This window comes from Carcharodon carcharias, chromosome 5 (genome assembly GCF_017639515.1).
Source record: "Carcharodon carcharias isolate sCarCar2 chromosome 5, sCarCar2.pri, whole genome shotgun sequence".
Classification (NCBI taxonomy): Eukaryota; Metazoa; Chordata; class Chondrichthyes; order Lamniformes; family Lamnidae; genus Carcharodon; species Carcharodon carcharias.
Genome location: NC_054471.1, coordinates 188,554,587 through 188,568,513, shown reverse-complemented (window position 1 = coordinate 188,568,513; position 13,927 = coordinate 188,554,587). Strand labels below are relative to the sequence as shown.

The following is a 13,927-nucleotide window of genomic DNA, read 5'->3' as shown; positions in this document are numbered from 1 at the left end:
GCCGTATACCTCAGGGCTATGCAAAGATGCTCAGCTCCCAAGGAGATGATGGCCAAGACCCACCCTTGGCTTTGGAGTGATGATTGACAGTTTGCTGACCCGTCCCTTCAGGGGCGGCTGAAGACCGGCGCCAGCAGGCGGGTAGGCGGGGCTACTGCAGCTGCCAGGCTGAGCTTGTCCATTGGTGGAGGGGGAGGGGGAGGGGCGGCTGAAGACCGGCGCCAGCAGGCGGGTAGGCGGGGGTACTGCAGCTGCCAGGCTGAGCTTGTCCATTGGTGGAGGTGGTCAGGGGCGGCTGAAGACCGGCGCCAGCAGGCGGGTAGGCGGGGCTACTGCAGCTGCCAGGCTGAGCTTGTCCATTGGTGGAGGGGGAGGGGGAGGGGGAGGGGGAGGGGGGGGAAAGGTCGGCGCTTGCCAACCGGCCTCCCGGATGCTCATCCTCTGCCTGTCGGTGGCCGCCGGTCTCTCGGTCGCCGTCCCCTTGTTCCGCTGGCTCATGCGGGCGGCGGCCCCGCTCCCGGAGGCGGAGGCGGAGGCGGAGGCGGCCTCGGCCTCGGCCTCGATGCGGGGCCGGACGGCCGTCGTCACCGGCGCCAACAGCGGCATCGGCCGGGCGACGGCGGCGGGTCTGGCCCGGCTCCAGGCCCGGGTGATCCTCGCCTGTCGGGACGAGGAGGCGGCGGCCCGGGCGGCCCAGCAGATCCGGCAGCAGACGGGGGGAGCCGGGGAGCTGCTGGTCCGCAGGCTGGACCTGGCCTCGCTCAGCTCGGTCAGGAGCTTCTGTCAGCGGATCATCGAGGTAAATACCCGGGGGGGGGGGGGGGGGGTAAATACCCGGGGGGGGGGGGGGGTAAATACCCCGGGGGGGGGGGTAAATACCCCGGGAGAGGGGGGGGGTAAATACCCGGGGGGGGGGGGTAAATACCCGGGGGGGATACCCAGTTGGGGTAAATACCTGGGGGGGGGTTAAATACCCGGGGGGGGTAAATACCCTGGGGGGGGGGGGTTAAATACCCGGGGGGGGGGTTAAATACCCGGGGGGAATACCCAGTTGGGGTAAATACCGGGGGGGGGTAAATACCCGGGGGGAATACCCAGTTGGCGTAAATACCTTGAGGGGGCGTAAATACCCAGGGGGGGAAATACCCAGTTGGGGTAAATACCGGGGGGGGGGGGGTAAATACCCGGGGGGAATACCCAGTTGGCGTAAATACCTTGAGGGGGCGTAAATACCCAGGGGGGGAAATACCCAGTTGGGGTAAATACCCGGAGGGGGGTAAATACCCGGGGGGGGGGGGGGGGTAAATACCCAGTTGCGGTAAATAACCGGGGGGGGGGGGTAAATACCCAGGTGGTAAATACCCGGTGGGGGTAAATACCCAGGTGGGGTAAATACCCAGGGGGAGGGGGTATGTACCCGTGGGGGTAAATACCCAGGGGTTAAATACCGGGGTGGGGGGGGTGGGGTGGGGTGAGTAAATCCCCTAGGGGAGGGAGGTAAATACCCAGGGAGTGTGGGTAAATACCTGGGAGGGGGGTAAATACGCAAGGGAGGAGGTTAATACCCAGGGGGTGGGGGTAAATACCCAGGGGGAGGGTAATAACCCGGGGGAGTAAATGTCCAGGGAGGAGGTAAATCCCCATAGGGAGGGTAAATACCCGGGAGGAGGTGATAGATACCCGGGGGGAGTAAACGTCCAGGGAGGAGGGTAAATACCCGGGGGGGGGGGAGGGATAGATACCCGGGGGAGTAAACATCCATGGAGGAGGTAAATGCCTTGGGGCAATAAATGCCCCGGGAGGGGTAAGTACCTGTGGGTAAATACCTGGGGGAGCCTGAGGGTAAATGCCCAGGTGGGGTAAATATCTAGGGGGTACATACCTGAGGGTGGTACGTCGCTGAGAGGGGGCTATCACTTGGGCTAAATACCTGAGGAGTAAATGTTAGGCAAATACTTGGGGGGTAAATACCTGGGAAGGGGAGTAAATACCAATGGGGTAAATGCTTGAGTAAATACTGGGGCAGGAGGTAAATTCGACATAAATACCTAGGGGTAAATTCTGAGTAAATCCCCTTGGGGTAAATACCAGCAGGGGTAGATACCAGGTAAATAGGAATAAATACCCAGGGAATACTAGGCAAACACCCTTATGGTAAATACTGGGTAAATACTGAAGGATGCTGGATAAATACTGCAGGATACCAAGTAATTATCTGAGGAAGGAGTAAATACCCATGGGTAAAATCCCAGGGGGATACTGGGGGTAAATACATGGGGGAGGTAAATACTGGGTAAATACCAGGGAGGGAGAATATCCCCACAGGCAAGTATTCAGGGGAAATACCCAGGGGATACTGGGTAAATATCTGGAGCTAAATACTGGATAAATACCAGCGAGTGGAGTAAATAGCCATGTTCCAGCTCTTTTAACCTGTCTTGCGAACTAAAATGCTTTATACTGGGAAATAGTCCAACTGCCCCCCTTTCCAAAGCCTCAATATCACCCACCTTGTAAGGAGATCAAAATTGAACACTGTATTCTAACCGAGGCCTGACCAAGGTCTTGTGTAAAGACAAAAACAGTATGCTTTGACTTATATTTGAATGCATCCCAACACCTTGTTAACTCTTGCTATCACTTCACAGGTTTGTTCAAGAATCGTTAGAGATCTATGTACTGGCACGTCCATGTCTCTTTTCTCTCTCCATCTTTCATGCTTTTCACTGAAGGGTTTGTGTAGGTTGATTATTTGTCCTGCCTACCTACCTACATAAACAGCACTTTTCAAAATTACAGTCATGAGCCCAAATAAACCAAGTTCCAGCTGAAGCATTCCAGCAGTGTCTACCATCTTGATGCTCACACAAATCTTATCTCCAAATTTGCAGATCATGCTTCTAATACTGACATCTAGATCATTCATAAAAACTTTAAAGAGCTGCAGTCCTAATATTGGTCCCCCTAGAATACCGTCAGTTGGAAGATCATAGACATTAAGTTGTTGTAGATGGATCTGTATTTCCAAAATGTTCAATCCAGCTTAATAAACCACCACTAATACCAGAGGCTTTGATCTTCCAGGGAGATGTCTTGTGAAGTGTTTTGCCAAAGGTTTTTTGTATACAATGTCTACTAGGCTTCCCTCATCCACTGTGTTGTTGACTTACTCAACAAGTGCTATCAAATTGGTAAGATATTGTGTTTTTAAGTAGTCATATCTCACATCCCTCAGGATTCCCGCAAGGATTTTCCCTATTCCTTATGTCAAGCTCATGAACCTGGAGTTTTTCAGGTCTTGCCTCTGTTTTTAAAGATAGGGATGAACCTCCTTCCAGCCCTAATCGAACTGCCCCAGAGTGCAGGAAGCTAGTGATATATATATAGATGAGGGGCTTTCACAGGAACCTTATAACATATGTCCCTTTGAATAAAAAATCTATGTAGTTTATAAATAGCATTGCACACCTCGTTCCTCACTTAATTATTTAACAATTTAGGATTTTATATTTCTGAAATCAATTAGTGAATCTGCCCTGTGATGTTAAACACTGTTTTAATCTATATATGTATATCTATATATGTGTATGGGTATATTTTATATCTATATATATATATATATATATATATAGTATATATAATATATTACACAGAAATAAATGTTTCAGATACTAGCCCTGAAAAGGTGATTTTGAGATTTAAATAAGGGACTATTGCATGGAACTGCTATTTAGCAGAATTTTTTCTTTAAACATTTCCAATAATCCTCTTAATCCTTTCGTTCTGCTTTTCTTTGTGTGAACTCTTGATTCTATCAGCTCTCAGCATTTTCCATTCCAGTTGCTGGGTATGTAGGGTTCTATTAAATACTTCAGCTCCAATGGTCACGTTCTGCTGCTTCTTGTTGGTGTTCACTGTTAGTAACAGTACTGCACTCAGCAAACCACTAATTACTCATCCCGAGTCCTAATTGTGAAGGGCATTCTACTTCCTTCAGTGCTGTGCACATGGACTCAATTGTACCAGCTGTTTAAAGATAGGGATCAGTTGTTAATCCATAGCCAAGATAACAGTACATAAAGTTGTTGCACTTCTGAGTTTATTTTTCTGTGTCCCTTAAATGTTTATTTCTTCTGAGATTCTTCATGGCTACAAACTTTTTCTTGAGGGTAAACTGCTTTGGGAGCAGCTAAACCCTGGGTTATAATAAGAGGGTGGTTTAATGGAGGTCAAATGGTTTAACCACGCCTGGTTAAAGTTTGTATTATCCCCACCTCCAACTTGCTAGTTGTAAATCTCATGTCTCCCTCCAGTCATAACATCATTCCACTTAACCGACAGGCGTTTCTGTTTTGCCCAGTGCCATATTCCACCTTCTGAAGTTACCAGTTGCAGTTGATCTTGCAACATGTAGACAATTGCTTTCAGTGGAGAGATCACCATTAGGCTACATTTTGGTACAGAGTATGGTTGGTATAGCTTAGTAAGGCTTCACGCAGTTCAATTTTGGCCAATTTCATTTTACCTGAAAACTTGGTCATCCCAACCCAACCATTTCATAAATCACGAGACAACTCTTAAAAATCAAGATTTAGTATAAAGTTTTATTTGCAAACATAAACCAATATAGGTTGACAGTTGGTTTATAAACCTCCCTAATGGCTTATTTAATCCCTAGCAGGCCAGAGATCTTTTCAAAACCTATATCAAAACATCTGAAACTGCTTTACAAAAGACTAACTATTAATCTTAGTTGGATCAGGGCTAACCAGTTTGTTTCACACCCCTGCACTTTGCCCCATTGCCCTGCAACTTTCTCTTCAAATATATGTCATGTAGGCAGTAACTCTTCTCTCTCCAGTCACTATCGATACTTTTTGGCTTCTGCTGCAGCTGCCTATCTGCAATCTAGGTGCATGCACAGGAAGGGACTGGTTGAGTGCGTGCATGCAGTCCTGAATCAGGTTCACGTGCACAGAAGGACTGCTAAAAATTCCTGAGCTTTCCGAGCCCCCTCGCAAGGCCGTGATTGAGGCTGAATTTGGCAGAGAAGTCACGTCTCTCACGATAAATTCATGAGAGTTAACATGTCTGGATTGAGTAAGTCTTGGTAAGATTAGAATAAATTACTTTTTTTTTACTGTTGGTGAACTAGGAAGTTTAGACATGAATGGGCAAAACCAATTTCACTTTTCAATATTTAAAATACATTTTAATGTGATCATTTTTTTCTTTAAAGTGTAGCCAGGCTGACCAGCAACCATGTGTTCACTTTATGTGAAATGATACAAAAAATGTGCAGAAATATGAGAGATCCAGGTAAATGAGAATACTTAGGTTTTAGTACAAGTGTTTCACACACTTCAGAATTAAGAGTGGTAGCGCAATATTTGAACTGTAATATGGTCACATTTAAACAATTTAGGAAACTTTATTACCTGATGACAGCAGTGGCACCAATTGGCTGCCATTTGTTGAATCTGTCATATTTGCAATGTATATATGTGTGTTTCCATCCTGTGTAAGCTTCCATTTTTGCTTTTGAAAAAAGAATTCATTTTTGGTTTGTTTCCATTTTACACCCATCCCACCGCTTTTAGCTTTATTTGATTATGAACTTAGCTAGGTTCAAAACTGGAAATGTATCCAAGTAAGACATAGCTTGTATCGGGAGGTGCGGTGAATTCCCATTCCCATTCTTATGAGGACTTTTCCATTGTTTTTTTTTCATATTTTAAAAAAAGATGCATGTGCAATACAAGAACAACCTGCAAAGTATTTCTAATTTAAATAGCATTATTAATAAACCTGCAGAAGGTAGAGAATTCCTATTGCAGCCAATTGTTTTTAATTGTTTGTGAATTATGCATCATAACAGTGGATCAAAAGTTTTTTTTTAAATTTCTCCTCCCCAAAAGGAAGAACCAAGGCTAGATGTCCTAATCAATAATGCAGGAATCTTCCAGTGTCCTTACATGAAAACTGAGGATGGTTTTGAAATGCAGTTTGGGGTGAATCACCTGGGGCACTTTCTTCTGACCAATCTCCTCCTCGATCTCCTCAAACGCTCGGCCCCAAGCAGGATAGTAGTGGTGTCCTCCAAACTCTACAAGTATGGTGAAATCAACTTTGATGATCTGAACAGTGAAAAAAGCTACAACAAAAGTTTTGGTTACAGCAGGAGCAAACTGGCCAACATCCTGTTCACTCATGAACTAGCCAAACAGCTGGAAGGCACCGGTGTCACTGCAAACGTGCTGCACCCAGGCATTGTACGCACGAACCTGGGAAGACACATCAATATCCCTTTACTTGGACTACCGGTTTTCAAGATGGTGTCCTGGGCATTCTTTAAAACACCAGAACAAGGAGCACAGACCTCACTTTACCTGGCTACTTCTCCAGAAGTTAAAGAGGTGTCGGGGAAATATTTTGGAGACTGCAAGCAAGAGGAATTATTGCCTAAAGCAATGGATGATGCAGTTGCAAAGAAATTGTGGGATATGAGTGAGAGAATGGTGGGACTGATTTAACCACTAAAGTGCTGTAAATATTCTGCTGGGCTATTACCTGAAATGCAAGCAGATGTTTTGTCTGAATTATTGCCTAACTGAATTTAAAAGTTGCTGTGTGCGTGAAAAGCAGTTGTTATTACCAGTGAGCACTGCCCATTTAAGTTTGCAGTTGCACGGAATGATGTGCTAAAGTAATGTGTTGGAAAGTGCCATGTTTGATGTGACTGGTTTTCTCCATAGGGTTCAAAATTGCTGTTTCCTGGGGTTGTAACAATTTACATGGGTGTTATTTGCCTTTTGTTAATGAGTCCCATTCCCCCCCAGCCAAACATTGTAATGATGGAGGGTAAAGACCTCTTCCCCAAACTTAAGAACTCTGTTAAAAGGAAGGGTTATCCTATTATGTAATGGAAATGCCTGGCCCTGTTTAATTAATACTTTATTGGAGCTACCTGGCAAATTCGACCCATGGAACCTTCCACTGCAGCATAATTTAAAGGAATTAAATTACTTTGAATTTTGTAGCACTTAGCAAATAAATACAATTACTGAAAACTAATATTGAAGCCTGCTGTTTTGTACTTTTATATAAAAACTATTTTAGGAACAGCTCCAGAAGTTTATAAGTTTCATATTTCGAGAATGTGTCTAGTAAAAAGCTAAGTATTTCTGTGTAATTTTTACGTATAACTTTTCCACAAGAATTGAAATGTATTGATGAATTTGAAGGAGTACATCAATTACCTTGGATCAGTCAGCCTGTCAAGGAGATTATGTTTTGAACATCTATAGAAAAGAAAAAGCATAAAGACCACCTTCTGTGTTTGAGAAACATATGGAGAGTTCAAAGATCCTTTAGTATGCAGGCACAAAAGAGGCGCTGTTGTTGGAAAGTTAATATGTCTTGCTCTGGACCTTAGGAAGCTGCACTGCAGTACCTTTGTGAGAAGCACAGGTCTCTCGAAGCAGTGCCATCTGAGTCTGCAGGAGATAACCTTATCTGTCATCACCATCAGTTACTGAATTAAAGGCCAGTATTCCTCGAAAGGGGGTAAGTCCTGATGTCGGGACCATATGCAGGTACTGAGCCCAGGTGGACAGGCAGTGGGACTGCGGCAGCAGTCTTTACAGCAGTGGCCTCTTAGTTGACTGCTGCCAGCCTACCGCGCAATTAAGGACAATGAACTGGCTCTCCATACTGCCGGCCCAGTAAGAGGGCCATCAGCTCTGCAGCCTCAGTTAAGAGAGGCAACCTTTGCTCAGGCTGCAAGGAGAATGAGAGGGCATCTCCATTTTGTGGTGTCCTTGCAGGGGAGTCCGGAATTATTTTTCTCTGCTGCGACCAAGCAGGCTGGCCCTGGCAATCAGAGGGGTAACATTCCAGCATTATAGGGAAGACAAGGGGGCCACCCTCCTTGGGATATGGAACCCAAGGCAATGGCACTGACGCCCGCTCCCCCCAAACATCCTCCCCCCACCCCCCCACCCAGGCCACTGGGTTGCCGCCTGCCTCTTCGCCTTTAATGGGCTAAATGGACTGGCTGCCTCTGGTTGGTGGGTGGCAGAGCTGCTGCCGTTCCTACCACTGGTATAACGGCCCAGTAATGGGACTGCATCGGGGAACCCTCCCGTTGTGGCTCTCTGGCATATTATCAGCCCCGCCTCCTCCCACTGCCTAGCCTGCCACTTATGGGCAGGTAAAATTGTGCTCATAGCGTTTGCCCAGTGTTGTTTATTTAAACAATATATTTTCTAAATGGAGAGGCGATGAAGTTGAAAGATGTTGTCATTCAGTTAAGCAGGTTTAATGGGTCAGGATTACCATAAATCAAGATGTATAAATCCAGTCAGCATATAAGATGACCCAATTTTTCTGGCCCCAAAAATCACGCTTGAGCATTTACTCAGTGTACAAGTTGACTCCCTTTTTCAGCCACGACATGCTGCACTCATATTAGTAGTCAGCCTCAATTCTTCAACCCATAAATACATGTTGTACTTGTCAGTACCTTATAACTTTGTGCAAGGGATCAAGTAGGCTAAATTGACTTTGTTGTGAAGATCAGCAGTGGTTGAAGACATGCCCACTCTTTGTATCAAATTCTGATGACATTTCAAAATGGGGACAACCAGCATCCACGCCAGCAGTTCACTTTTATGTTCATCGTATAGGCCGACGCCTGTTTTTGGAGTGATTTTTCGAGGCCTCAAAGGTTTGCTTGTACACCAACACCTATGGTAATCGATATCTTCAAACTAATGTTTTCACCACAGAAACGTTACAACAACCTTGTTTCAACTAATTCTTTGTGTGGAAAGTTAATGTGAACAGGAATGCATTACAAAGACCTGTGCCATACAATTAAATTTGACTGAAGGTATGATTTATAACTCGTGATTTTATTGATTTAAAATGGCAAATAAAATGCGCAAGCAGACCCAAAAATGGTATTAGCATCTGGAAGTAGACAACTGATAGCTTCTAGACACTATGAACTTACATTGTCACTGCTGTGCCCCATAAGAGAGAGCAAATTACTTAGAGTCGGACGAACTGCATATGTGTAAAGACTGGTAAACGTTGGCTTTGGGGCACCAGAAGATGAGGAGTCAGTTCACGTTCCCAGTGGCGCTCAGCTGGTAGAGGAATGGAAAGGGTGAGCACTGAGAGAGAGAAACTTGCTGCAATTTCTCCACTATGAAACCTGCCAAACTCCTGCCCTTCCTTTGCCAGCCTTTATCAGCATTGACCCAGAACAATTAGACTATTGTAGGTCAGTGAAATTGCTTCAAAATGATAGAATAGATATGTGATTAGCTAGAGGCAGCACTATTCAGACAAATGTAATCCTTAAGATTGGTGGCTCGGGAATTGAGTTTGTGGTGGGATGAAGAAAATGACCTTGACTTTAAAAGCCCTGTGACACATTGCTATTTTCATGATGGTGATTCTCTGGCATCCAAGTGTCCTGATATGGAAAGGGGGACCATTTTTCATCGACTTAAGTCAGGCCTCCATAGCGCTATTGGTAGGCAACTTAAAATTTAGCAATGCTGCATATGTTTCTCAAAGATCAGGAAACCAAGCAATGAAGGGGAGGTGGGAGCTATCAGTTGCATAAGGTAGGACCCTTTATTAGTATTGTTTCACCTGGTCTGTCAAGAAAGCCTTTGGTCTCTCTGCCAACCACAGCCTTTCTCCTGCAGCATTTAAGGTCAACCTCCCCCAGCAAGGCTCAAGCCTTTTCCATCCTTCTGAATTGTCCCCAGTTGTGGCCTTCTGCTAGCAGATTTCCTGTCTGGATGGGAAGCAAAAAACAATAATGATAAAAGGGCCTTTCGTTAAATTTGACAGGAGCTCTGGTATCCCCAGTCTTGCTGGGATCCTTGGCCTTTTCCAGCCTTCCCTATCACATCCCTGTGAACATCAGTGTCAATGGCTTTGTACTTCCCAATATTTAGTTTCAGGAAATTTCTGTTTATCCAATACTGCAGTTCGGGGAAGCAATGTGACAAATTGGAGGCAGTAGAAGGGTTGAGAGAGATGGTGGCGAGGCAGAGTTGGATGCCATCAGTGTACATGTGGAACCCTGTGTTTTTGGATTAAATGAGCCAGGAGCAACAAGTAGACAAGAAATAGGAGGGGAACAAGAGCTGATCCTTGAGGGACTCCATACACAACAATACAGCAATGGGAAGAAAAACCATTGCAGGTGATTCTCAGGTTACAACTGGACAGATAAGAATGAAACCACTCAGTTGGTCAATGGTGGAACGGAGCAGGATGATTTGGTCAACTATGCCAAAAGGAAGTGTGCAATGGTTACTAAAACAGGATGGCATTTGTGACTTTGATAAGTGCTATTTCAATGCCACAGCAAGGACGGAAACCTGATTGAAACATGGAATTGCAGAAAAGGTTGTAGGAGTAGGCCGTTTATCCCTTTATGCCTGTTCCCCCATTCGATGAGATCAATGGTTAATCTGCGATTTAAATTCCATGCACACGCCTTTACCCATCATCCCTGAATGTAATGTTTTCCAAACCTTTTCCCACTCTGACTCCATTTTGAAGCTTGAAAATACAGCAGCCCCTGAGTGTGAGTTGGGCGGGTGGGTGGGGAGGGGAGGGGGGCGGTGTTGGTGGGTAGAGTTGTGAGGGGGATAGAAATGAGAGGGCGAGGGAGATTTTTGGAAGTGGGAAGATTTGTAAGAGTGGGTGGTGGATTTGTGAGAGCGGGTTGGCGGTGGCATTGTGAGACTGGGGGGGGTGGTAGGGGGGGTAGGTGGCTAGAGGTACAGCTGTGAGAGCTGGGGAAGGATGGTTGAAGAAGAGGCAGCAATGTTTACTTCACCTACTATTTTGCAGGCTCAGTTGGAGGCAATGATTGGGCCTGGGAGCTGATTTCATTAGGCCACACCCACCATACCAAGGCAAGTAAACAATTGTGCGTGCACATGTCAAGAGGCTTCAGAGCTGATCCCAGGACAGTCCCATGTGAGTCTCAGGTCCACAGTTATCATTGCTGCCATGGAGCAGAGGGAGCTCACAGCACCAATTCTGAACTTCCAGCACCCTTCGTGTGTAGAATTTCATTCTTGGAAGGTCTGGCTGTAATTTTTAAAGTATGCCTCCTAGTCCTGGACTCCCCAATCAGCAGAAACAGTTAAATCTATGCTGCACTTCCTTCCTAAGACGTGGTACCCAGAGCTGTTCACAATGCTCCAGGTGTGGCCTGATCAAGGCTTTTTATATATATAAAAGGCCAACATTTCATTAGCCTTTTGATTATTTTCTGCACCTGTTCATGAGATCTTAAGAATCTATGTACCTGGACCCTCAATTCTCTTTGGACCTTCACTATTTCTAGCTTTTCACCATTTAGAAAATACCCTATTCCACCCTTTTTTAGGCCCAAACTGAATGACCTTACATTTGCTATATGGAAATCCATTTGCCATAGTGTTTCCCATTTACTTAATCTATAAATATTTCTTTGTAAAGTTATGGTTCCTTCTATACTGCTTACAATGCTTCTTACCTTTGTGCCACTGGCAAATTTGTAAATGTGGCTTTCTATCCCATCAATTAAGTCATTAATAAATATAGTGAATATTTGAGGTCCCACATCGATCCATGCAGGACACCACTAGTCACATCCCTGCCAATTTGATTATCAGGTCATTATTCCTACCCTCTGTCTCCTGCCATTCAACCAATTCCCTAACCACGTCAATAGTTAGCCTTAATTCCATAGGCTTCGGCTTTAGCTAACAGTCTCTTATGTGGAACAAAAACAGAATTACCTGGAAAAACTCAGCAGGTCTGGCAGCATCGGCGGAGAAGAAAAGAGTTGACGTTTCGAGTCCTCATGACCCTTCAACAGAACTTGAGTTCAAGTCCAAGAAAGAGCTGAAATATAAGCTGGTTTAAGGTGTGTGTGTGGGGGGCGGAGAGATAGAGAGACAGAGAGGTGGAGGGGGGGGTGTGGTTGTAGGGACAAACAAGCAGTGATAGAAGCAGATCATCAAAAGATGTCAACGACAATAGTACAATAGAACACATAGGTGTTAAAGTTAAAGTTGGTGATATTATCTAAACGAATGTGCTAATTGAGAATGGATGGTAGGGCACTCAAGGTATAGCTCTAGTGGGGTTTTTTTTTTATAATGGAAATAGGTGGGAAAAGGAAAATCTTTATAATTTATTGGAAAAAAAAGGAAGGGGGAAACAGAAAGGGGGTGGGGATGGGGGAGGGAGCTCACGACCTAAAGTTGTTGAATTCAATATTCAGTCCGGAAGGCTGTAAAGTCCCTAGTCGGAAGATGAGGTGTTGTTCCTCCAGTTTGCGTTGGGCTTCACTGGAACAATGCAGCAAGCCAAGGACAGACATGTGGGCAAGAGAGCAGGGTGGAGTGTTAAAATGGCAAGCGACAGGGAGGTTTGGGTCATTCTTGCGGACAGACCGCAGGTGTTCTGCAAAGCGGTCGTCCAGTTTACGTTTGGGCTCTCCAATGTAGAGGAGACCACATTGGGAGCAACGAATGCAGTAGACGAAGTTGGGGGAAATGCAAGTGAAATGCTGCTTCACTTGAAAGGAGTGTTTGGGTCCTTGGACGGTGAGGAGAGAGGAAGTGAAGGGGCAGGTATTGCATCTTTTGCATGGGCATGGGGTTGTGCCATAGGAGGAGGTTGAGGAGTAGGGGGTGATGGAGGAGTGGACCAGGGTGTCCCGGAGGGAGCGATCCCTACGGAATGCCGATAAGGGGGGTGAAGGGAAGATGTGTTTGGTGGTGGCATCATGCTGGAGTTGGTGGAAATGGCGGAGGATGATCCTTTGAATGTGGAGGCTGGTGGGGTGATAAGTGAGGACAAGGGGGACCCTATCATGTTTCTGGGAGGGAGGAGAAGGCGTGAGGGCGGATGCGCGGGAGATGGGCCGGACACGGTTGAGGGCCCTATCAACGACCGTGGGTGCAAAACCTCGGTTAAGGAAGAAGGAGGACATGTCAGAGGAACTGTTTTTGAAGGTAGCATCATCGGAACAGATGCGACGGAGGCGAAGGAACTGAGAGAATGGGATGGAGTCCTTACAGGAAGCGGGGTGTGAGGAGCTGTAGTCGAGATAGCTGTGGGAGTCGGTGGGTTTGTAATGGATATTGGTGGACAGTCTATCACCAGAGATTGAGACAGAGAGGTCAAGGAAGGGAAGGGAATTGTCAGAGATGAACCACGTGAAAATGATGGAGGGGTGGGACTTTATCAAATGCCTTCTGGAAAGCCTCATAAATAACATCCTAGATTTCCCCTGTCCACTGCTTTAGTCACCTCTACAAGATATTCACTCAGATTTGTCACACACAGGAGTGGATTTTACATCCCCCCCCACTGGGCGTGTTTTCCGTGGGGGTCATGTAAAATATGTGGCATGGCTACTCCACCACCTTCCTGCCCACCCCCATCCCAGCCCCCATAATATAGGGGATGGCTAAGGCATCCATAAGATTGCCCTCAAGCCTACTGAGGCCCTTAAGTGGCCAATTAATGGCCACTTAAGGCCCTATTCCGCCTCCACTGCCGTAATACACTGGGCAATGGAAGGTGCACAAGAGTTGGAAGGCCTTTTTTTTTACCGAAGTTGGTGAAAGGGCAGGAAGGAAGGCTGTGTACCTCCTTCAGGAGGTGCCCCATGTGCATCAGGCACACCCCGCCCTAAGATTGTACTTGCCCTCCCTGCCTGGCATTCAAAAGCTGCCCTCCAGTTCCCTCATGCCTCCCGAGGTGCCTGATCCCACCCTGCTCAAAGAGGCCCAACAGTAGCATCCACTGATCTCTTCTGGCACCACTGGGATTGATGGGAGCTGCTGGTCAGCAAACTGATCCAATGAAGGGCGGGAGTCTAACCCTCAGC

General features: G+C 46.1%; 1 protein-coding gene across 1 annotated transcript; it reads left to right on the top strand.

Moving 5' to 3' along the window:
- Window positions 1-397: 397 nt before the first annotated feature.
- Window positions 398-7,074, top strand: rdh14a (retinol dehydrogenase 14a). The gene is made up of 2 exons (XM_041187493.1): window positions 398-799; window positions 5,919-7,074. Exons 1-2 carry the CDS (start codon window positions 431-433, stop codon window positions 6,531-6,533), a joined length of 984 nt encoding a protein of 327 aa, XP_041043427.1. The 5' UTR covers window positions 398-430; the 3' UTR covers window positions 6,534-7,074.
- Window positions 7,075-13,927: the final 6,853 nt, after the last annotated feature.

What these genes read in the sequence shown, in the direction of transcription:
- rdh14a (XM_041187493.1), top strand. Translation starts at nt 431, where the DNA reads ATGCTCATCCTCTGCCTGTCGGTGGCCGCCGGTCTCTCGGTCGCCGTC. An exon ending in TCTGTCAGCGGATCATCGAG is followed by an intron (nt 800 to 5,918) that starts GTAAATACCCGG and finishes CCTCCCCAAAAG; the next exon opens with GAAGAACCAAGGCTAGATGT.